This window comes from Doryrhamphus excisus, linkage group LG8 (genome assembly GCF_037039965.1).
Source record: "Doryrhamphus excisus strain RoL-2023G ecotype Guam linkage group LG8, RoL_Dexc_Guam_v1.1, whole genome shotgun sequence".
NCBI classification, from domain to species: domain Eukaryota; kingdom Metazoa; phylum Chordata; class Actinopteri; order Syngnathiformes; family Syngnathidae; genus Doryrhamphus; species Doryrhamphus excisus.
Window position 1 is genome coordinate 9850797 of NC_136364.1, and position 23422 is coordinate 9874218.

The 23422-nt window shown below is 44.4% G+C and overlaps 4 protein-coding genes across 4 annotated transcripts in view; 3 read left to right on the forward strand and 1 right to left on the reverse strand.

The window, feature by feature from the left end:
- The window catches only part of LOC131134395 (fibroblast growth factor 12-like), a 50833-nt gene extending 39041 nt beyond the window's left edge, over nucleotides 1–11792 (forward strand). Inside the window, exon 6 of the transcript XR_013627967.1 lies at nucleotides 11783–11792. The gene's annotated coding sequence lies outside the window, so the exon portion shown is untranslated. The remainder of the gene's footprint in view (nucleotides 1–11782) is intronic.
- iws1 (interacts with SUPT6H, CTD assembly factor 1) lies at nucleotides 58–5976 on the forward strand. The gene is made up of 15 exons (XM_058079590.2): nucleotides 58–286; nucleotides 925–1007; nucleotides 1225–1876; nucleotides 2030–2089; nucleotides 2174–2381; nucleotides 2497–2554; nucleotides 2638–2741; nucleotides 2825–2975; nucleotides 3050–3132; nucleotides 3201–3330; nucleotides 3484–3601; nucleotides 3676–3787; nucleotides 4643–4699; nucleotides 4834–4945; nucleotides 5807–5976. Exons 1-15 carry the CDS (start codon nucleotides 244–246, stop codon nucleotides 5933–5935), a joined length of 2100 nt encoding a protein of 699 aa, XP_057935573.2. The 5' UTR covers nucleotides 58–243; the 3' UTR covers nucleotides 5936–5976.
- On the reverse strand, nucleotides 5664–8301 carry ostn (osteocrin). Its single transcript, XM_078792788.1, has 5 exons — nucleotides 8292–8301; nucleotides 7293–7395; nucleotides 6944–7110; nucleotides 6734–6860; nucleotides 5664–6671 (listed from the first exon to the last, which is right to left on the reverse strand). Exons 2-4 carry the CDS (start codon nucleotides 7377–7379, stop codon nucleotides 6773–6775), a joined length of 342 nt encoding a protein of 113 aa, XP_078648914.1. The 5' UTR covers nucleotides 7380–7395; nucleotides 8292–8301; the 3' UTR covers nucleotides 5664–6671; nucleotides 6734–6772.
- A 5092-nt stretch (nucleotides 11793–16884) lies between the features above and the next one.
- Nucleotides 16885–19862, forward strand: gmnc (geminin coiled-coil domain containing). Its single transcript, XM_078792574.1, has 5 exons — nucleotides 16885–17476; nucleotides 18319–18426; nucleotides 18519–18601; nucleotides 18673–18789; nucleotides 18896–19862. Exons 2-5 carry the CDS (start codon nucleotides 18348–18350, stop codon nucleotides 19556–19558), a joined length of 942 nt encoding a protein of 313 aa, XP_078648700.1. The 5' UTR covers nucleotides 16885–17476; nucleotides 18319–18347; the 3' UTR covers nucleotides 19559–19862.
- The last annotated feature ends 3560 nt before the right edge of the window (nucleotides 19863–23422 follow it).

Sequence of the window (23422 nt, forward strand, 5' to 3'; positions counted from 1 at the left end):
GCCACAGTTGATACCATAGCACCACGCCCATTTTCGTCACTAGCAGGCGCCGGTGTTGCACTGCGCATGCGTATATGGCCGGGTCGCTCCATTTTGGATCGGCCATTAACGCTAGCTAGCAGTTACCAGGGTCTTTTTTGTTTTGTTTAAGCTTCCTTAAATCACTTTGTGCCAAAGTGTGGGTAATAAAGAGTCGTCGTCGCTGCGTTCAAATTTAATTTTAAATCCTTCTTCCTCAGGGAAATGGACGGAGAAGAGGACGAGTTCATGTCTGGGAGCCACTCCGGTAAACACTTTTTTTGTTTGTCACAGAACAAGCTAACCCGTTTGGCTAAAAACAAAAATTAAACAACGTTCTTGTAAACAACAGTCTTGTAACCTTAATTACGTGCTTAAATGTGACTCTGGGAATGTGACTTAACTTTTAATATACAGAGCGTGACTAACTGGCAACCTACAGTGTTCCTGGCAGGAAGCACTATAATTAGTAGCACTACAGTTGAGCAGCACTAAAATACGACTACATCGTGACATAGTGCTATTGTTCGATCGAATTTGTTTTTGAAGATATATAGCTGAAACAAGCTTTACATGACTGTGCATCGCTACGTGTATTCATTAAATAGTATGACAAAAATGCACGTCTTTCAAACCGCTGATATAAATACGATGCAAAATTGACTTGTTTGATTAAGCGTCTTCATCTTTTCATGTTTACCGGTCTAAACCCAAAAGAAAGTGTAAAAAAATTAAGTGTTGCAGTTATTTGGTTTTCTGTCCCGAATGACCTCTTCCATGCAGAAGGGCGTTGTGCAACAAATAAGCCAGCTCTTTATGCTCTCACAGTTGATTTGTAATGAAATTGTTACTGTTCAATACAATATGCCCATTAAAGTTTTTTTTAAAACAAATTTTATTTCACAGATGACGGAGGAGGCACTCCAGTTCAGGATGAACATCCAGCCTCCGACGGGGAAGATGTGAGCAGCAACAGACATCAATCTGAGGTCAGGATCATTCATACATGAGAAGATTTCCTCTATGAGGATGTGTTGATGTTTACAGTTTTGCAAAGCAGCAGACTTGACATAGAGATATGCCATACATGCTTTTTAACCAGTGGTATAATAGTTATACATGTGAGTTCTTTACCCTTATCATTTAAAGCACAAAATGAATGGACATGATGTTGATGCCATTTGACCGTAGAGGTTCTGTCAACAGGACGAGGGCAGCAATGACGAGGATGCGTCCTACAACAAGCGACAGGATGACAGCGGCTCAGACAATGAGGCTCGGCCAGCTGTTGACAGCGACTCGGAGACAGAGGCCCCCGGTCGCCACAACAACGAGGGCAGCGACTCTGAAGCGGAGGTGCCGAGGCCGGCCGACAGCGATGACGACTCTGTTGGAAAACGCAGGATGAGCATGTCAGACGACGAGGAGTCGTCACCGGTCAAACATGCCGCCTCAGACAACGAGGAGGGGGAGGCGTCATCCCCAGCCAAGCGCAGGGGGAGCAGCTCGGACATGGAGGAAGCGGGGGACGCTACCAAAGCGGCCGCAGACAGCGATTCCGGCAACGAGGACATCACAGCAAAGTCTCCTAGCCGCCACTCTGACGCTGACAGTGACTCTGACGCGGAGACGCCCGCCAGACGCAAGGCGGCTCCTATTGACTCTGACGATGAGGCAGAGACACGGCAGGGGGACACTGAGGGCGGCGGAGGAGGAGGCGGCGGCAAGTGGAAAGCTGTTATGCAGTCAGACAGCGAGGAGGAGGAGGGTGAGAGGAGGAAGGCAGCCACAGGAAGTGATGGAGAAACGCGGGGGGTGCAGAGAACCTCAGACAACAGCGATGATGACAATCAGCCAGGTACTGACCTCCGATCAGCTTCACTCTAATAAAATTCTATGTTAATTTATACATGTAAAACTGTAAACTGGACAAACCATAATTATGCCTTTTTGGTGGAGGTAATTATTGCCAGTATTCAGTGAATGACATCTTCAGTGAATGTATTGGCAGTGAAGAGGAAGAAGGCCATCCTATCAGACAGTGAGGATGAGGAACAGGCAGACAAACCAGGTGAGATGAGAGTGAAGGACGTTCTACATGGCTGTTGAGTGTGTCCATGGACACACACGCAAACTGCTGTTGTCTGCTTTTCAGCCAAGAAGAGTCGGGCCGTGTCGGACGACGACAACTCGGACAGCGACGCCGAATCGGGGGGGCCCGATAAAAGTATGGCGGCCAAACTTAGAGAGCTGGGTTCTGACAGCGGCAGTGATGACGACGACGGGTCAAAGGCTACGGCAGAGAAGAAGGATGAGAAGACGTTGTTTGGTAGCGACAGCGACTCTGAAGACAACGAGGAGGAGTGCGTACACAACGTTACGTTCAATGTTCTTTGTCGTGATTCCGGACTGTAATTTAACATTGCTATATATTCTTAAACACTCATCTCTCAACTTTGACCCCTGCCTCCCTCTAAGGAAAATGATTGCAGACATTTTTGGAGAGTCTGGAGATGAGGAGGAGGAGGAGTTCACGGTGAGTACTTAATCATGTGATGCGTTAATGCAGAGCGCCCGCAGCAGCATCATTTAACGAGAGAAGGGTTCGCGTGCGTGCAGGGCTTCAACCAGGAGGATCTGGAAGAAAAGAAGGAGACCAAGGAGAAGCAGCAGATGGAGGAGGAATCGGATTCTGATGAGGGCGTCAACCGCAGCGGCCAAGAGTGTGTATCACACTGAGCACGTTTGTGTATGAAAGAGCCACGTGTCATTTTTTTCGGATTCTATTTTCTGTTTGTGTGTCTAGCACCAGCTTCATGTCCGACTTTGACATCATGCTCGCTCGCAAAAAGGCCTTGAGCGGGAAGAAGAGGCGTCACCGCGATGGCGGGACGTTCATCAGTGACGCTGATGACGTAGTCAGCGCCATGATCACCAAGATGAATGAGGCCGCCGAGGTCTGCTGTCAAAATAAAAGCCAGAGTGACTGTATGGTACTTCCTGTTCCCGGCAGACTTTCTTCTTCTTCCAGGAGGACAGAACATTGAACAGTCAGAAGAAACCGGCGCTGAAAAAGCTCACTCTTCTGCCTCAAGTGGTCATGCACCTGAAGAAGTATGAGCTCTCCCTTCACTGGCAGAGATGTGATCCAAACCCAAAGTCATTTTTGCATGTATCCCCAGGCAGGACCTGAAGGAAACGTTCATCGACAGCGGCGTCATGTCGGCCATCAAAGAGTGGATCAGCCCGCTTCCAGACAAATCTCTGCCTGCACTCCGAATCCGGGAAGAGCTGCTCAGGATCCTGCAGGAGGTGAGTGCCAGAAAGAGTACTGGGAATGATGCAGTCATGCCATCAGCCACACCCTGGTCTAGAAGTGGTCCGGTTACCCTGGTGGTCCAGTTCAAAAGTCACCATCCCCAAAGACTCAAAACAGTGGTTTTGTTCTTGTGTTCGGACCTCCAGCTGCCCAGTGTCAGCCAAGAGACACTGAAGCACAGCGGAATCGGCCGTGCCGTCATGTTCCTGTACAAACATCCCAAAGAATCCCGATCCAACAAAGATCTCGCCCTCAAGCTCATCAGTAAGGAGCCTTCATGCTCCAAGGAAACATTCCTGGTCAAACGAAAAGAACCAAATCCATGTTGTTGTGTCCAGACGAGTGGTCTCGACCCATCTTTGGCCTGACGTCCAACTACAAAGGAATGACGAGGGAGGAGCGAGAGCAGAGGGACCTCGACCAGCAGATGCCTCAGCGCAGACGACTAAGGTAGCCTAGCAACCTTTCTGACATCCCTACCGTGACTTTGTCTCTTATATCCTCCACCTTGAGACCAGACATCTTTTGGACTTTGAATGGACAGCCCGACGTCACATATCTGACAGCATCACACATTAACATTGTCTTCTTTAGCACCCTAACTCGCTAGCTTCAATGCTCCTTACATTTCATCTCCTCTCATCACTTCATCTCGTCCTTGTCACATGTTCTCGTCTTCAGTATCTGCTGTCCTCTTTTTGTTTCATCTCTCCTCCTCCTCCTCCTCCTCCTAGTCAGCCTCAGCAGGTGGAGAGGGCGCAGGAACCAGACGTCTTCTCTCCACCAAGCAGGTTCTCTCATCAAAGGCATGCTTGTCACCCGACTTACATGACCAACGGCCTGGTCGTTGTTCATGCTCCTTATTTGGTCGTTTGCGGTCTCAGAGCGAGCCTCGAAAAATGTTTTGCTGGTTTCTTCCCATGTCAAAATCCAATCATTAGTCTGAAAGTTCACCAAAGACAAAACAAGCTTCTGCAGCCTTCATGTGTTTTTTGTAGAAGTGCCACCACCTGTTGCATGTTCTCCGACATGCATGCACACCAGTCCAGTGTGTCAAGTCGGAAGTGACATGGAGGTAACTTGAGTTTTTAAAAAAAAAGTTGCTGCAGAAGCAAAAATTTCCTTCAGTGAAAGAAACATTGAGTGTTTGGAACGTGAGTGATGTCATGCTGGCTGCTCTGCGGTGAACCGTAACATTAACCGCATGCAAGGTTGGACCTGAGCACATCCAGGTTCATCGTCAGCTGTCAGTGGACCTGCCAAGTTCTTATCGTGATGCTGACCTCCAACTCTTTGTCTCCTCAGTTCCGGAGGTCAGACACCGCGTCGAGACTTGGAGAAGCAGCTGACCGGAGAGGAAAAGTAAGTTTGAATGTCCACGTCGCCATGGTAACAGCCTTCCAACGCACATAATGCAGAAATGATGAACAAGACAATAAAAACTGAAGTTGCAGCTCAAATCAACCCAAATGTTCTAACTTGTGTCCGGTCCACAGAGCGCTGCGACCTGGTGACCCGGGCTTCTGTGCCAGAGCTCGAGTGCCGATGCCCTCCAACAAAGACTATGTTGTACGGCCCAAATGGAACATGGAGATGGACTCCAGCAGGGTGATTATAACACACTGTGATCTAATGCCTTATATCTCTTATGATGTTTCAGTGTGATAAAATTAGGGAAGGGTTGATGGGTTCAAATACCAACCTATTTTACGTATTACTGATATTTACTTGCGGAGACTCTTGGTCCATCTGTGCTTTTAATGTTGTCAGCAAAGGTAGCCTAAAGAGTATCAGCCAAACGTAGCTGTCTGTCTTTGGCTGACACGACCACCCAAACTCTTTACACAAAACGTCCAGGGTACTATCATACTTGCCTCGAGAGACGAGTATATTGCAGGCCCATATATACACATATATACATCATTTGAAACATTGCAAAGGTTTGAAGTTATCTTAAAGCATCGACACGGTCCACATTAGTGTGCAGTGGACATAGCAGCTTCCGTTCAAGCAGTTCTCAGCAGCACCCACCAGGAAAGGATGACAGCTGCTGAAGAGAGTGGAGCATTGGCATTGTCAGCTGCTGAGCTCTGATTGGTCCTCTGCAGAGCGCCTCTAAGAAAGGCCTCAGCCTCCTGGAGAAGCACAAGCGGCGCTTTGCCGAGCAGAGGAAACAGCAGCGTCCTCAGGGTGCCGTCAAGATCAGCGTGGAGGGCAACCGAATGCCCCTGTAGTACCTGTTCTTGACCTGAGGGGGCAGTAAGTGCACCCTGCATGCAGCGTGCAGTGATGGACACTCAGATGGTCCAGCCTAGTCTCACCTGAATGTGTGTGTGTGTTTTTGGTGGTCCAGTTGTCCAACTTGTAATGACATGCTGCTATGGCTATCATGACCTCCATGATCTCTATGGCTTAAGCATCACTCTCACGTTGTGTGTGTGTGTGTGTGTGTGTGTGTGTGTGTCTCAGGGTCACATAAAGAGAGGGGGGCTGACCCGCATGGACAAACAGATGCGACGATTTGCCGACATCCGCCGCCTCACCAAGACAGGTCATGCTGTCAAAATCAGCGTGGAGGGCAACAAGATGCCACTCTGATTTTAAGCCCCTAAGGGATTCTTTTTTTTTTTTTTTTTTTTTTTTAAACGCCTGGCTGTCAGTCATGTGGCCTGAGAGTGATTGTCGACTACACGTCATCTCTTTGATTATCAAAAGAGACGACCTCTCACTGCGTTGCACTTTTTAATGTACCGTGTGGCGCATCTTTCCTCACGAACAATCATCTTGATGCGTGATGTTGACGCCGATCTCTTTGCAGTGAAAATGGGTTCTGTTAGTGACGCCAGCCCGTCAAGGTGATGTCTAAGCGTCCGTGAGGCACGTTGACACAGATGCCATGGATGATTGGAGAGGTCACGACAGAACCTTTTGGACTAGCACCCGTTCTATTATTTCTGTCTAACGTTTTTGCTGCTGCTCAGATCTGTGGTCTGCTTGCATCAGGTCTCATTAGTGGTGATGTAACAACTGTTTATGGGTCCCTTTGTAGAGCCTCAGTCGGGCCCACACAGTCCATGATACTTTTTTAATAAAAACTCAAAGCCAACTTGACTGTAATATTCAATTACATTATTAGAATGTATTAACCATAAAAGTGGTTTTCATTTAGAACTTGAGTAGTAATGACAAACATCTAACAAAGAATATTAAGAGTGCCTTTATTCAGTGTTGTAAGTAGTTTTTAAAGGCACTTTTAGAACATTTAAAGTATAAAAACATCAGCAGTCTTGCGTGGGATAGTTGATGAACATCTGTGGGCGTGGCTCAGAGGTGGCTGATGAAGAGAAGCGTGTCATCAGTGACCATTAAGCTATTCATGAACGACTGCGTCTTTACCTGTCCTGAGGGGGTGTGTCCTGAGGGAGTGGGTGTGGCCTATCCCCTCCTGTTTGGCAGGTGACGCATGCCGATCCTGTCGATGGGGGGTAACTGCAGCCGTCGCCGTGGCAACTCAATAACTTGGCTACAGTTGAGAAGAAAACAGTTCACAGGTGAGAACTATGACGTCATAGTGGACTTTCTTGGTTGTCATAGTAACATAGTCACCTGCTTGACGCATGCTTGCTGGCCATGGCGCCGATGGACAGACGGTCCAAAGGGGAGACGCTGACTGGAAAACTCTTCCTCTTCAGCACCATGATGTTCTCCATCCTCACGCCCACCGACGACCCACCCGCTTGTGGCCTGGTGGCTGTCCTGGACCGGTCTACATGCTGCAACGCAGGTGTGAGAACAAAAGTATTGGGACACCTCCAGTCAGTGAAAAGTGATGACAATGTGATGTCTTTGAGCAACTTTTCTGAGAAGACCCGTGACTTTTTGGTCAAGTGTGATTATTAATAATTTCATTTAGAGCAGTGTCCCAATACTTGTGTCCAAGTAGCTTCTTTCTAACCTGCTGGAGCTTCCTCAGGTCAGCCAAGTGTTGGTTCACAGTGATGGCCAGCAGACAGAAGAAGAGCAGATAGCCATACCGATACATCTGTAACAAACGGCACCTAAATGCATCATTGACACCTTCACCCCCTTAATTTATTTATGACCTGGGCATAATTTATTGTATTACTTGCTACTACGCTTTTTAGCAGCGTCCTAAAACCTCCAGTGGCACACACACACACACACACAGCAGGCCAGTTTTAGCTTTGCTGACGATGTGTATTGTCCAGCAACATCAAGCTAATTTTAGTATTTTCCATCTCTGCAAATAAACGCCTTTTGACCGTCCAAAAACGAGCTCCTGCTTTTCCCCCTGAGACACACACACACACACAGAGACTGTGGCAACCCCACGTAAAGACACAAACACACACAGCACAAACGTCAAACACATTCTTGATGATGCACAGAGTAGGTTCACGTGCACACACACACAGTAAATTCTTCCATTCACAAAAATATCCTGGTCTTCCCTGACCGTCGTCTTCAAAATCATCCTTAACCATGATCTGTTTTGACTGACATTTAAATTTCACTAACAGAAGTTATATTAGTTATAATATTAAAATATTTCATGTTCTTCGATTCATTTCCAAGGAGGTGTGGATTAGGCAAAGAATGCTGCAAATATGTTAACATTATTTATTAATACTTAAGTCACTCGCGAATGGAAAATCATGCAAAATTTTTGTTTTATTCCCCAAAAATATATTTAAATTAGCAAGCTTTCTTGTAAAAATGACTTGCAGAACTGGTGATAATCATTGGCCAACATTTCCATAATTACTTTTATATATATCGTTACTGCTACATGACTTATATTAGCATTGTAATATAAATATTCAACTTATAAGAAGAGATTATGGTCAGAAAAACATTCAGCCATAAATCAGAAAATATAATAACATGTAAAAATATGAATTTGCAGTGGAAACGACACACACATGCATGTTACCTTCAACGCGTCCTCTCATGTGTTGCCGTGTGCAGACTTCATGTCAGGTTTTATAGCAGCTGTCTGCCTCGTGTCCAATGAGCAGCCCGCACTCCTGTGACATCACTTTCTGGACCCCCTTTTCCACTGCGTATAACGTGTGGGATTGCATCATCAGGTCCATTTGCTCTTATTCCAACCTCTCCTTTCCTTTGCCCTTGTCTCCTCCCAAATTGAATGACCGCCACGTGTCAGGTGTACTATCAGAACTTCTTAGCCAATCACAGGACAACTGAGCACTGAGGCGGAAAGTCATGATCAGGTAAGACGGTCATTTTTGTTCAATTTGGAGCATGTGTGGGGACTGGATGACGTTGAATTAGTCGAAAACACAGCATCAGAGAATGAGATTATTTTGTGTTAAGTACAGCAGCACAAACGATCAGTTCCAAACTTTTTGTTAGCAAATTGAATTCTGGGTGAAATTTGACCACTAAGATAATCTGTAATTAATTACTCAAGAATAGCACAAATTATCATTTTAAAAGCACAAACAATTGTGACTATTTTGGTTTCATTTGGAGCTCTGAGGACTGGGGCTGAGTGAACTTGCTGATGATGTCATCGCTGGACACTTCATCTTCAATAAATGAAAAAATAAGACTGCACAAACAATCCTTTTATGGCACAAACTGCCATAGCACAAATGATTACATCATTTTTTTTAGTGGGTTGCTAGGTGAACTTTGATTGACCTATAAAAAGTGAATAATAACTCAAAAGTTTCATCTGGAGAAAATGGGGGCGGGGGTGAAAACGATTGCGACTATTTGTAAGCTTCTAATGACTAATAATGTATTCATGTGGTGTTTACATTAGGCATCCCACAGGGGTCTCTTCTAGTTCTCTTGTACTTGTTCGGCACGAATAATTGCAATATGTTGGTGATTTATTTAGCTAAATTAAAGAATCAGAATATTAGAGACATATCATGATACAGCACAGAACAATAAGTCAAATGTGACATACTCATATAGTAATAATAATAATAAAATAGTAAGATAGTAAATGTGTCACAATAAGAAACATTTCTTGTCAAGTTTTGATGCTTTGTGACCAACAACTCTCAGTGTTGGGTGTGTACTTGAGTTCTTTGTGTTGCCGTTGCTATGGGAGACGGGGTCCTCCCCCAAATGTCCCCTCTGGGCTGAACGTCCCCCCGCTTCCCTGCTCAGGACGGAAGATTGTCTCATTGAGAAAACACACCTGGGCTATGAATAGCAATCTCGCCACTGCTAATAATGACGGAAATAGCCCTGCTGTTAATTAGTGACGACCTTCTCGGGTCACACTGATGTCATCCACTGGGCCTCGCCCGTCACACATGTCCCGCCTAGGGCCTTCCTCCCAGTTGCCATCCCAACCGAGTTTATATCCATCCCTGCAGTTGTGTTGCGCTGCAAGTCCTATATTTGCATTTATGCACAAATAGGAGCAGCTTAAATCTTGTCTGCTCTTCCTGTTTAGAAAGGCGGCGGTGCGACACACATTGCTTTCAGAATCATAACTCAAGTTTTTAGGAAGGTTTATACATCACAGTGAATCTTAACTAAACATATTACTCGATATATTCCTCACATATGCACATTGACAAATGACACTGCTGTTAGCATGTGGGCTTTTTGCTCCTTCGTGGTGTCCTGCACCTACTGGATTGACTTTTTAGGTTACCTTCGCTCGACTTTGCGCACTCTTGGTCCTCTGCTGTTCCACCTACAGCCACAGGAGGGTAGCAGAGGTCAAGTACATGCACTACTACTAGGTACTTCAGCCTTGGATGCCGTTCAACTGTACTATTATACATAGGACATAGGTCTCCTTGCCAGCAGTGGGCAGTAGTAGTAGTAGTAGTAGTAGTAGCAGTAGTCAGACAAGGAGTCGGTAAACCAGCTATGATGGACCGGTCACTCTTAGAGGAAATTAATATGTTTAAAGGGACCTGTTATCCTTTTTCCAATTTTCGGACCTATTAATGTAGTTAGAATGTTGGACGTGAGACCTGAAAGAAGTTTGGGATGGCTCAAAGCGCTTCAGAGGGCGTTGCAAAACTGTTCCTTTGTGACGTCACAGAGGAGTGGGCTCCCTTATATGGGCGTGGCTGTAGGCACGATAGACTCTCGGCCCTCCCCCTAGCTGTGCTTCTCTGTTTACGAGACAAGCACAGGCAGAAGTTATTGTAGCAAGAGGAAAATATTTTCATCTGTCAATGGCATTTCACACAGGACTTTTTGTGAACATTAATGTGAAATATCCACGGAACTCTCGCTAAAGTGAGAAGCAGCGCGCAGCGGACACAATGTGCGTCCACGTGACGGCCTCACGTCCGGTTTCTGAGCTCTACAGCACTAACAGTGCCTCTGACAAAGTGTGTCCGACAATGAGTGCTCCTCCTCGGGCAGGCGAGGTTGGAGGCAAGCCCGCACGTCTGGCTTCTCCTGAGCTCCACTGTACCAGCTGTGCCGATACACAGCAAGTCATTGGTCTCTATCCAGTAGCTCCTGAACACCTTTCAATTAACACTCCAAAGACATAATTCATTTATTAGAAAGTGGGGTTCATTTGTCGCTAAGAAGCATTTGGGTGTGTGACCAGTCAAAGTGGCGTGGGTGTGTCCGGAGGCAGGCCATGGGGGGAATACATTAAAATAGACCGTTTTTGCGTAAAGCACAAATCCAGGGAAATATAGCTGGAATAGGTGCAGATTCTGGATGATCTAGAAAGTTTTCTGTGCGGGTTATTGTGTGTGTAGCTGCTCTATAGGACTCCACAACTCAAATACAAAGGGTTGAAAAAGGAGCATAATAAGCCCACTTTAAAGCCAGTTATGTTAGCGCTGTTTGGACTAAATGAACCAAGGTATAGATTTTTGAAGGTTTTTTAAAATTCCTGTCTGCATTCAACTTGATTAAGTGGTTGTTTGGATTGACAGAACTAAGTTGAACTTACTGTACTTTGTCTTGCATCGCCCTTGAGGTACCCTCTCACAGTGCATGGTACCACAACAGAAGGCTACAGTACAGACTGATGCGGTACATCATTTTGGTACCCTAAAATAGAAACACATTTATGTACCATATCAAACTAAACTTTGCACCCTTTTTTCCCAGTTGAAGGTGAAACGGCAGCCAATCAGAGGATGGCTCACAGTGACACTCAACATGCGACACTGCAGAGGTGAGACACACACACACACACACACGTTATCAGTGAAAGTGTTAAGCGGGTCATTAAGGTATTAAACGCTTTACTTTTTGAATGGAATTTGGTGGTTTAAAATTCAGCACACTTCATTTCTTCACACTTATTGTAACACAATACACACACACACACACAGGAAGTATCCAATCACTGGAACGTTTTGTTCCTCAAACACAACAAGAAAAGATGCTAACAATGCTCCAGCGGCGGCACACGTTCAGATGCTGGCCAGGCCCTCTCCTGACCACCTGGAGGCGTGCAGGCAGGAACGCACGCCGCCGCTCGACACCCGACCCGATGTCAGCTTCTTGGTAAAGATGGGATTAAGGTGGGATTTCTGCTGATGCTTCATTTCACTTGTGGCGGATGAATGTCACGGGGCTTTGTGCGCAGGAATGAAGGCGGAGCTTCCAAACTCACACGCAATCAGGTTGCACACCCAAAAGTACTCATTAAATTGTACTCATGAATACTAATCAATCACTAACTGGTAAATGCTAATCAAGAGTAGAACTACAAAGTTGTAATACTCATGAAAAGTGATCAGCAATGGAACTTCTACTCAGAAATACTATTGCCATACATAAAGACTAATCAATCATTCACCTGCTCGCATGTAGTACTTGTATACTAATCAATCATTACGGACATAGTATTCATTGATACTAATCTATCATGGAAATATAAACATGTAGGACACATAAATACCCATCAGACATAGTACTACTGCCATATATATACTCATGTGTAGTACTAATTAATCATAGAACTACTAAATGCTAATCAATCATAGAATTAGTAACATAGTACTCGTGTCATAGAACTGCTAACGTGTAGTACTCATAAATATGGTAACTGTTTACAATAAGGCACAAATACTTTAGTACTCATTAGTTCCTCAGTAACTACTCTAAATGTAATGATTTAGTTCATGAACTGCTCTACTCATTATTTCCTTATTAGTTCCCAGTACCTCTTCTGAATTGATGTGCCTTAGTCATTAGTTCCTCAGTAACTGCAGTATTTTGGTCCACCTTATTGAGAAGTGAGACCATAAATACTAAAAGTCATAGACCTACCAACATAGTACTCATAGATACTAATCAATCAAGGAACTCCTGGCATGTAGTACTCATAAATACTACTAAATCATAGAAGTACTAACAAGGTACACATAAACACTCATCAGTCAAAGAACCAATAACGTGTAGTGCTCATAAATATTAGGAATGTTTCAAGCCGATCATGAGGATCGGCTTCAGATCCTCTGCATTTTGAAGGTCGGATAATACTGGCTTCCATCAGGCTGGTTGCTGCTCAACTACCCCCACCCGGAAGACGAAGAAGAAAACACATTGCCATGCAGACATGTCCACGGTGTACCACAGTGAAGTTAGCTTAACGTTGGATATTCCGCTCTGCAGCTACAGTGGTCGTTCCCTTTCACTGTGCCTATTCTGTGCCTCGGTGGTCAGTGGAGTGACTGTGGCCTCGACATTTCAGGTATCAACTTATGTCTTGCTCTGCCACTGCTCACACACTGTGAGTGCCGCTCTAACCGCTGATCAAATAATTAGCCCTACCTTAAAAGTATCTTGCATGCCCCTTTCTTCTAATTTATCTTTTATTGGATTGGGCTTTTGTTTTATGTATCTCTGACTCGCAGAGATTTGTTACAAAAGCCAAACAATATTGTTGGTCATGCTGTGTAATAAATAAGGAAGTTCAGCAATTTTAATTGTTTGAAGAGCTATTTTCCAAGCCAAAAGATGTGGATCAGGCTGTCACTATTAAATACTCATTGATGACAAAACTATCAACATGTAGGACTCATAAATACTAATCAATCATGGAATTGACTAGCATGTAGCACTCATAAATAGTAATACACTACAAAGATGTAATAGAAAGACAGGGCTTGATGATTATTTAGGTTGGTCATGGGATCGTTTCTTGGTCAAAAAAACATGTTGTTTGCGTTGCACCTTACTCAAGTCAATGTTATTATTTGTTGGATTATTATTTATGATAATCTTGATGAACGAAAGTAACGAGCAGCTGCTTTAAGTCCAGTTCTAGGTGTGTAGGGGTTCTCTCTCTCTCTCTCTCTCTCTCATTGGCCCCAAGCTGTCAGCATGCCGCCATTGTGCAGGTAAAAAGAGGCTTAATTTAGCTTAGCTTTACAACCTTCCCGGGGGACACGTACACACAAGATCCATTTTATTAAGTTTTGAGGGGGGTAGTTAATGTGTTTGCATGTGTGTGTACGTGTGTGCGTGTGCGTATGTGTGGAGACCTCCTGTGCAGAAGTCAGACGTTCCAGATTGTCGTCTTTAGTTCATCGCCACAGGGGACAACACACACTCAACATTAACCAGGCTGCTTAACACACACACAAACATACACACAAACAGTCATGCAGTGGAACCTCCAAAGTGGAACGGTCCAAAGGTGCTACAATTTGGAGTTGAACCAATATGTTTAGGAGAAATATGTCCATGACTATCTACTCCACAATTTGGATTTTTTTTTAACAGTTGCACAAAAAAATATCAGTAATAGTGGAAAAGTGTGATGATAACCATAGAACAGGAAGTAAAATGCCTTGCTCTTTTTCCTCTCCATTACCTCTTATCCGTGGTCTGGTGTCTACTATATAGTAATTCTAGTCTGGTTAACTTGCAACACTTGCAACATCCATGGTCTATTTGTCAAGTAAAGACGGCCACGACGCAGTGGACAAGCAAACGCTGTCGTTAAGTGGACGCCGAGGCGCGTGGCGAGGGTGTAAGCGGCTGTTAGTGCCTCAAAGACGTCCAGCGGCGAGCTCACTGCTGGCAGCCGCACAACCACCGCTGTTGTCCAACAAATCCTGCCGTCCGTCCCCCAGTCATTAGGATCCCAGCGGGGAGGTGGAGCAGGAGGCGGGGCGGGCGGGATTTGGCATCTGTCCTTGTGACATGACTTAGACCACCAGGTAGACCACCTGTAGTCCACAAAGTCAGCAAGACTCTGTGACATTCATGCTCGCACGTCATCCTTTGTGTCTTTACAACGTCTTCGTCCCATTTTTGAATGAATGTGTGTCGGTTTTCATCCAGTCTACCTAAGTTGACTACTGACTTGTCCATGTGTCCTCATAGTAGTCACATGACTTAACCAAGTGTACCTGAGGCATGCTGAGGAGTTTCAGTCAATGCTAACGGTGAGCATCAGTTGGCCCCCACATGCTGTAAATGGCTGTGTCTGAATCCGGGGGTCTGCATCCTAAAAGTGCGCATTTGTAGGCTGCATGACGGCATCGTGCTGCATGAAGGCTGTCCGAATTAGAAAGTCCACAAAGGCTTCTCCAAATGCGTCCGACAAATGTATCCTAACCAACCTCAGTGGCCCATCATATCCCAACATTCTTTGCGTGCTTCCGTGCAGCCTTGAAAAAAAAAGTCAACATTACGGTGCATAGCTGAGAGAATAGTGTAAGTATTGATTAATGAATAAGTATTCATTTGTTTGTAAATAGTCCGTATTGATTTGTTTGACTGACACAGCAGACAGAGCACGGAACTCTATGGCACTCCCTTACAAAGTTGTGAGGTCAAATTTTTTCAAGTAGGCGTTTTTGTGATACAAATGTCACGGTCCAGCTTGTGAGCTTTGTGGTTCGACCCCAGGATGCAGAGATTAGGACCCAAATGCAGGTAAAATCTATTTATTAATGCTATGCAGCAGGATGGCGCAGTAGCAAGGCAAACTCAAACACAAGACAATTAACCGACAACAAAGGGAGCGTGCACCTGAACTAAATAGCAATCACAAATGGAAAACAAGTGCGGGTGAAAATGGAAAACAGAACAGAGCAACAGAGGAAGTGAATACATAATAAGGGCACGAACGAGGAACAGAGGAAAGATGAAAACTAAGAAAGCTGTCATGGGGGGGTGAAGCCCGATCGTGACAACAAATGTATTATGCTTTTTAACACATATTGTTTTGAGAAGCTAAACCCTTTACATAACCGTTCCCAACTAGCTGGAACTACTTTCCTCAGCCCCGAAATCCATCGCTATTGACGGACTTCACTGCTTATGGGGGAGTCATACAACTTCATGTAAAAAAAAATTTATCTTTTGTTGACATCTCTTTTGCTTCTGTCTTTTGATCAGGCTTAGAGGAAATGCACAAGCACGTACAGAAAACCAACTCTAAAAAATATGTAGGAGTAAAGAATGTAAATGAATAAATATTGTGCCAAAATTACTGCTCTTGTGGTTTTCATCTTCTGTATTCATTGGAAAGAATGAGGAATTATTGTATTACTGCACTGGAATTACTGTATTCAAATACAGTAATCATTTGTAAGGCAGAATTGAATATGAGGTAGATCTAGGTCAGTGTACGGTTGGAGGAGGAGCCGCCAAACATCTGGCCTTCATAGCCCGGTTAGGATACTGTCCTACTAGGATGCAGATCCCGAATTCAGACACAGCCTATGTCTATTGAACAAGACCTCTTAATGCACCAGGTCTCAGCGGTCACCCTGGGTCCACTAAAGGACAACAGCTGGTCCCCGTTTGTCTGACCACAGTGACCCGGCGGCGGCGTTTAATTGGAAGAGGACAACCCAGCGTGTTTGCCCTGGCAAGGAGTCAGACATCAAAGTCTGGCGCCTGCCGGGGGACACGCCCCCTGGCAGCCAAACACAGCAATAACAACTGTTTGACTTAAATTGCATCTTTTTGTTGGCCCCAACCCATCATAAGATGTCCTTTATGTCCCTCTGATGTACTCGTTCCTGATCCTATCCATCCCGGTCACTCCCAATGAGAAACTCTGCATCCTCATCTCTGCTACCTCCAGTTCTGCTTCCTGTCTTTTCCTCAGTGGCACTGTCTCTACACCAAACAACATGGCTGTGGTTATGAGTTATGCGAGTGGTTAGCGCGCAGACCACACAGCTAGGAGACCCGAGTTCAAGCCCACCCTCGGCCATCTCTGTGTGGAGTGTGCATGTTCTCCTCGTGCATGCGTGGGTTTTCTCCAGGTACTCAGGTTTCCTCCCACATTCCAAAAACATGCTAGGTTAATTAGCGACTCCAAATTGTCCATAGGTATGAATGTGAGTGTGAATGGTTGTTTGTCTATATGTGCCCTGTGATTGGCTGGCCACCAGTCCAGGGTGTACCCTGCCTCTTGCCCAAAGACAGCTGGGATAGGCTCCAGCACTCCCGCGATCCATGTGAGGAGTAGTGGTAGAAAATTAATGAATCTTGACAAGTACTTAAAATTGTCCACCTTATGTATCTCTTCTCCCTGTAACCTCACTCTTCCAAGTGGGTCCCTCTCGTTCACACACATATACTCTGTCTTGCTGTGGCTAATCTTCATTCCTCTCCTTTCCAGGGCAAACCTCCACTCTTCTAGGATCTTCTCCACCTGTTCCCTACTCTCACTACAAATCACAATGTCATCTGCAAGCAATGTCCTACATAATGTCATTTTGATGAACGTTCTAATTACTGCTGCTGCACTTGAACTGTGTGACTGATATCTGCTTACTACACAATTTATAAATTGTAATTGTCTTTTTATACTTAATTCAAGTACCAAAAAGGGTGTCTTTTTGTGTCATTATTATAATCTGCTGGTGGTGTTGTGATGTTTTAAAGAACGTGCCGACTGGATGATGTCACTCGTGTCCATCAATGTGATTGGTCGAAGTGTCAATAGCGGTCGCGTGCGTGCGTTCGCGTGTGTCTGAGGCTCAGTGAGGGGGTGTTTTTGGTGTGTGTGTATGTGTGTCCACACTTTCACTCGGCACCTGCAGCACATATCCTCTCACTTCTTCCTTTCTCCTCCACTTTAGACTTTGTTTCTACTTTTTGGGGCGACTTGTGAGGGTGCGAGCTGCTCGTGGACGTCGTGAGGCCACGGCTCGTGTGCGCGTGTGGGTGAGTTGACGCGCGAATGGCGGGAAATGCTTACGGCATCTTTTGTTGGTTAGTTTGATGAAACTTTGACGTCAACATGTGGAATGTTAGTGGTGGCAGTACTGTAGTTCATTGGTCAGTATTGCAATATATGTAGACTTGTAGTATTTCACCTTGAAGTTGCACCATTGAACAAGACAGTAAAATAATACTATTATTATCCATAATTAACAGTATGCATGTAGTAATGACCTTTATGTTGCTTTCGTGTATTTTGCGGAGATATACAATAAATTAAAAGGCATTATTACTGTTCGTAAGATAACGTGTCACCCAATTTACATTCTAAAGAAATTTAAAAAATCTTAAATACAATATAGTATATATACAAGTACAAATTTCTGAATGCAGGAATAGTTTAAATAACCACATAGATTGCACTATAAGCTACATTTACACTATGCAATAACTGCATACTAAATATATATATGTATGTATATATATGTGTATGTATATATATATATAATATATATATATATATATATATATATATATATATATATATATATATATATATATATATATATATATATATATATATATATAGTGATATGAAATATCAATATCCAACTCTGCAATTTTGTATACAAAAAATATTAAAGTTGAATCACAGTATTATTGGTAATAACTTTTTTTCCAATTATTTGACCCCCCCTGGAAGCCACGACATCCATGCCTCCACTGCCCATTGGGCCAGCTGGCTCTGCCCTGGACATATTGTAGAAATCGAATTAATTTATTATTATTGAGACATATTATGAGATATTACACTAATATGCTATGTGGATGTTTTGTCCAAATAGCATTGAGCAGATAGCAGAAACTGTTCACCATGGAAACCCTGACCTCTGCTTGGACCCCCGGAGATGCTTGTGACCTCTTCGGTGTCAGCCAGGCGTCGTGTGTGTGGGGTATGTACTGAAAGTCTTCTAATACTGAAAGTTACATTTCTAGCCAGTACTCATTGTTCTTCTTCAATCTAATGGTTGTTTGTGTGTGTCAGAGGAGTGTGTGTTTAACAGGACTCCCCCTTCTGGCGACATGTGGTTAGAGCAGCTCTCGCCACACCGGCAGAGGAACAAACAGGTGATGTGTCCACATGCCGCCAGTCGTCCCATCTAGTGTGTGTATCCTGAGTGTGTGTGTGATTGTTGCAGCTTCAGGATACGCTGCTGCAGCGGGAGGAGGAGCTGAGTCGCCTCCAGGAGGAGAACATCAAACTCAAAGAGTTCCTCAACTCTTCCTTTGTAAGGGACCTGCAAGAGAAAAGCAAGGTGAGTTAATTCATGCTGTGGGTTTATGCTGTCCAGTGCATGCCAATACACTAGGTGGCGCTGTAAATAAAGATCCTGTCTTGATGACACTGTTTTTGTCCACAAGTTGACTGCCAAGAAGCTGAAGAGAAAGCTTCCACACGACCACAGATCTTTCAGTCTTCATCCGTCCCCTGAGGTCAGCAAGCGCATCTGCAGGAACCTCACTGCCGAGTTCTGCTCGGAGTCACCTGCCACCTCAGAGCCGGCGTTGGACTTGTGGGTCCTGAGGACGCTGGGCCTGAAGGACAGAGACACCATTGACTTGTCTTCAGCCGCATGCCAGCAAAATTCCGCAGTCACGCCGCCGCCTTCTTACTGCCAGAGTTCTGCTAAGAGCGAGTGCAGCTACAGGAGCAGCTACAGCTCTGAAGAGCCACTAAGTCACACTGACTCAGTCACCCCTGTCCACATGTGGACTGGGAGACGACCCCATGAAGACGTGGAGAGAGGTTTCAGCCAGAGGCCACAGGGGGCGCACTTTTGCTCCTCCACTCAGCCTTTCCACTTAGCCTACTGCGCACCTTGTACCACCAGTCCAGTCAAAAGCCAGTCCCGGACTCAAGGAGGTGATCAGTCAGACGTGGCCTTCAGCATGTCCCTCAGTCCCTCCAGCAGCGTCAAGACCCTCAGCTTCCCTCAGGGACAAGCCTTCGTCAGGAGGAACCCTCAGGGACGCTGGAACTTCACCTGGGTGCCCACGCAGACATCCCACAATGCACTTGGATGACCCAAACTGCCTGAAAACTCTTGAGAAAAATGAAATCAAATGTCAAACAACTGCTAATTTGTAATGACCTTTTTTTATTACTTTCTAGCATAGAAAAGTCGAGTTGATGTATGGCTAACCAGCTACAGTAAGTCACTAACTGGCAGCACCCTTTTTAAAAAATAATAATATTGTTGCTGTCACTGAAGACTGCACACAAAAACAACGATTATTACCTTTGTGAAGGCAGCATGTGTTCCCAGTGAAGTGATGATATGTTAGCATGTTAGCTGTACAAGATGCAAGGAGGTCATTGTTGTGGATGTGAAGCAGTTGCCTTTGCTAACTTATTTTGTTTTTATGACCTTTAACCTGTGACATCACTGTCTTCTAACAAAGACATGTTGTTGTTTGGAATAAAAACTCAAACAAGAGCTGGTACAAAACTAAAAAAAAACGCCATTTTCTGTGTCTAAATGTGTGGTATTGAGCACCTCTCCTTTGCCGAGATAATTCACCCACTTCACAGGTATGGCATATGAAGATGCTGATAAGACCGCATGATTATTGCACTTAGGCGGGCCACAAAAGAAGGCCTAGTGTTTATATCAAAAAGAAAATATACCTTTCATTCCACCACTTTAATACTTATATACAGTAATCCTATTTATTGTGGTTAATTGGCTCCAGACACAACTGTAATAAATGAATTTTCCTTTTTAAGACTAGAATATTTTCATATTTAGGGCACAGAAAATCAATTTACGACCTAAATACGGTCTATAACCTCAGTAGAGCCCTTTAGACAGACAATAGCACCCCTATAGTCACATTTACACTTCTATTATTCAATATAGTAGACATAATAAGACATGAAGCGGACAGGAAGTGATGTCAGGCGTTCAGAATTGAGTTTTAGCGTGGTGGGGTTTATACGGCCGCAACAGTATTATTGTACCTGTTGTGAGAAACATCCAAACAATGCAATAAAAGCCTGATGTTCCAGCAATCAAGTCTGGTGCTTGTGTGTTAACCCAACATTTTGTTCATTTTTATGCTTAAAATGTTTAATGTAGCCAAAAAAATGATAAAACTTGCTGAAATATGCATATGTTCTTATTATCAATAGGCCGTATTCAACCACAAAACAGTATGAGTTATGAATTTAAATATTTTTTTTAATGAATGAAAAATCATGATGAAGCAAAGCTCCACAATTCAAAGCAAAAAAAATGGTGAAGGATGGCTTTACTAGTATATATTTAAAGTTTCTTTTTAATATTATTATCAGCATTTCAGCTTTTTCTTGTTACATTGTGCCTTTTTGCTCTGTTTTTCTATTAAATTTTATTTGAACAATGTACGGGGGACCAATAAAAACTAATATTATATAATAATATAATATATAATAATAATAATATATATTATAATATATAATATGTATTATATAATTATAATATACTAATATTTATGTTAGCACGTTAGCTTCCTTCCAAGCTAAAGCAGTAAGCTCTTTAGTAAGCTGTTCCAGAACAAAAGGCGGTCCGTGAGTCCCTGGAGACCCCCCCAGGTCCTCCCCTGACAGGTAACAATGGCAGGCTTTCATCTCCCTGGGGGGTCCCTAGTACAGGATCCGGGTCCCCTGAGATGTGTTCGGAGGCCGAGGGAAGTTTTCGGGGCGCAGTGTCCGAGTGGTCTGTCCCTAATGACATGGCTGGGCCGGGCCCCAGATGTCGCCCAGATTGAGACTCCGGAGCGCGACACGGGAATGTGAAAGAGGTGCTGCTGAGGATCACAGCCTCTCGTGTTGGCGGCGGGCCGCTTGCCGGCCACGGAAAGGGGTCATTAAGGAGGCCGGACGGCTGAAACTCAATCCTCTTCAGCTGATCCGCGAGAAAGGCCTCGGTGGCCCGTTCTCGTGGATGCTGACAGCTTGCCCCCACCACCACCCCCAAAGATGTGGGCCACTAATGAGATGACACTTCTCACAGCTGATTCTGGGCTTGGTTCTGGAGTGGACCTGATGACATCACTTTACATGACTTATCTGACCAACAAGGAAAGACTGGGAAAGCAGGAAGTACAGTCCACAACTTGGAACAAAACGGGACAAACTTTCCAACATGGCGGGTCCTGTTGAAGGGTTGGTGGGCGGGGCCGGCAGCTGTCAGTCAGGTGGAGGTGTGACAAGCACATTACATTAACCCTCAATCATCTCTTAGCCCCGCCCCCATGATGGCGGCCCGTCTGTCAACATCATAAATGTTCCGAAAACTAAGGGAAATTATGACGTCTATACCGGCTCGGGGATGTGTTACGCTGATTATGTACCGGTGAACGAGTTTTGGCGAGTGTACCAAAAGCTGTGTTGCACGTAGTACGGTAGTTTCCCGGTGAAAACGGGTGGGTTGACTATATGGCAACATAAACGTGAAGAATGTCAACGAGCTAACAGCTGCTAGCATCATGGACGACGTGAGTAAAACAAGCTTGATGTATTAATTGAATCATGTGACGCACACAAGCCTCCAGGTGGTAGCAAACTTGGTTAGCTTGTGAATGTTCGTACATCTAAACCTATATCGTTCTGTGCGTTAATTAGTCATTTCTGGTGAAGTGAGCCTGTAGTCAACATTGAACAGAGAAAAATAAGCGAGCTAGCAAGTTAGCTAGCGAGCAAGTACGTAGTCAAACTGTAACATGAAAGAGGAATATAAAATGAATGATTAAGTGTGCGTGTAAACCCTACACTAAAAATCGTTCATTTTTTGTTTGTGTTTTTATATTTCACTCATATCACCGTTAGCTCCACGAAGCCAACGAGTTTAGTTACGGTCCCTGAAGTTGGCTTCACATTCGCTCTTCAGGGGAAAATTAAGGTGGAACGGACGTAATAGGCACGAAATTTAAGGTGGAACGGACATATTGAGCAATCCGAGTGTGTGTGGGGAGGGTGTGATTTTTGTGACACTTCTTAATGTGAAAACATTTTAGGTTAAACATAGCCTTTAGCTGACGCTCACTATTGTATTAGTTCATTGTTTGTACAGTCAGGAATCAAATAGCAACATAATCTATTCGTTAATGAATAGCTGTTTGGATAGTTATTGAATTCAAGTCCAATATTTCCACAATATCGCACAGCTTTTGAGGGAATGGTTCAATTTTCCAAACCTACAGCCAGTATGACTTGACCTGCTTGTCTAAAGCAGCGGTTCTAACTATCGACAGAATAGGAATGATGACTGATGCGTGCGTTCATTCATTTATTGAGTCAGTTTGTGGTCATTGCTTTTAGGGTCTAATATGTGTGGCGTTTAAGTGAAGGTACCGGTCACCTTTGACACTATGGCTGCCTTGCTCAATGGGGGGTGAAAGGGGAGCGGCAGGTGTGTGAAATGTGATGGCAAGTGAATGTTACTGTTTACGCAATGAGCAGGAGGCGAAAGCATGACCGCACACGCAACATCAACATCAGTCAGCGTGAAGAAGACAGCACATGTAGAACCTTCCAGATATACTTTATTGCTGGAGCATCAAAACAAAGCTACTTAATGTGATAAATATGTCTTTATGACTAAATACATACCAGCATGCTTTCTTTTGCTGCTCAACCATTAACACACTTGCACGTGTTGGTAATAGCAATCAATGGTTGAGTTCATGTTTGTCTGAAATGGTGGTTACTTAATCCTACCTTTTGTCCATGTCCAGTGTTTCCCATTCATTCATCAGGCGGCCTGCCTCAACTAAATTTGTCGCTACCTGTTTGCCCTCGCTTATAACGGGACTGTCTGGCCGCTGCTTAACACACCTCATACGCACCCGGTCTTCCGGAAAATAATCAACAAAAACTATGGTGCGTTGAAGGGTCACCGAACAAAT

What these genes read in the sequence shown, in the direction of transcription:
- ostn (XM_078792788.1), bottom strand. Translation starts at nt 7,379, where the DNA reads ATGTATCGGTATGGCTATCTGCTCTTCTTCTGTCTGCTGGCCATCACT. An exon ending in ACCTGAGGAAGCTCCAGCAG is followed by an intron (nt 7,111 to 7,292) that starts GTTAGAAAGAAG and finishes CCTGCGTTGCAG; the next exon opens with CATGTAGACCGGTCCAGGAC. An exon ending in AGCAAGCATGCGTCAAGCAG is followed by an intron (nt 6,861 to 6,943) that starts GTGACTATGTTA and finishes TCTCAACTGTAG; the next exon opens with CCAAGTTATTGAGTTGCCAC.
- iws1 (XM_058079590.2), top strand. Translation starts at nt 244, where the DNA reads ATGGACGGAGAAGAGGACGAGTTCATGTCTGGGAGCCACTCCG. An exon ending in GCAACAGACATCAATCTGAG is followed by an intron (nt 1,008 to 1,224) that starts GTCAGGATCATT and finishes TTCTGTCAACAG; the next exon opens with GACGAGGGCAGCAATGACGA. An exon ending in CCTCAGCGCAGACGACTAAG is followed by an intron (nt 3,788 to 4,642) that starts GTAGCCTAGCAA and finishes TTGTCTCCTCAG; the next exon opens with TTCCGGAGGTCAGACACCGC.
- gmnc (XM_078792574.1), top strand. Translation starts at nt 18,348, where the DNA reads ATGGAAACCCTGACCTCTGCTTGGACCCCCGGAGATGCTTGTGACCTC. An exon ending in CCAGGCGTCGTGTGTGTGGG is followed by an intron (nt 18,427 to 18,518) that starts GTATGTACTGAA and finishes TGTGTGTGTCAG; the next exon opens with AGGAGTGTGTGTTTAACAGG. An exon ending in ACCGGCAGAGGAACAAACAG is followed by an intron (nt 18,602 to 18,672) that starts GTGATGTGTCCA and finishes TGATTGTTGCAG; the next exon opens with CTTCAGGATACGCTGCTGCA.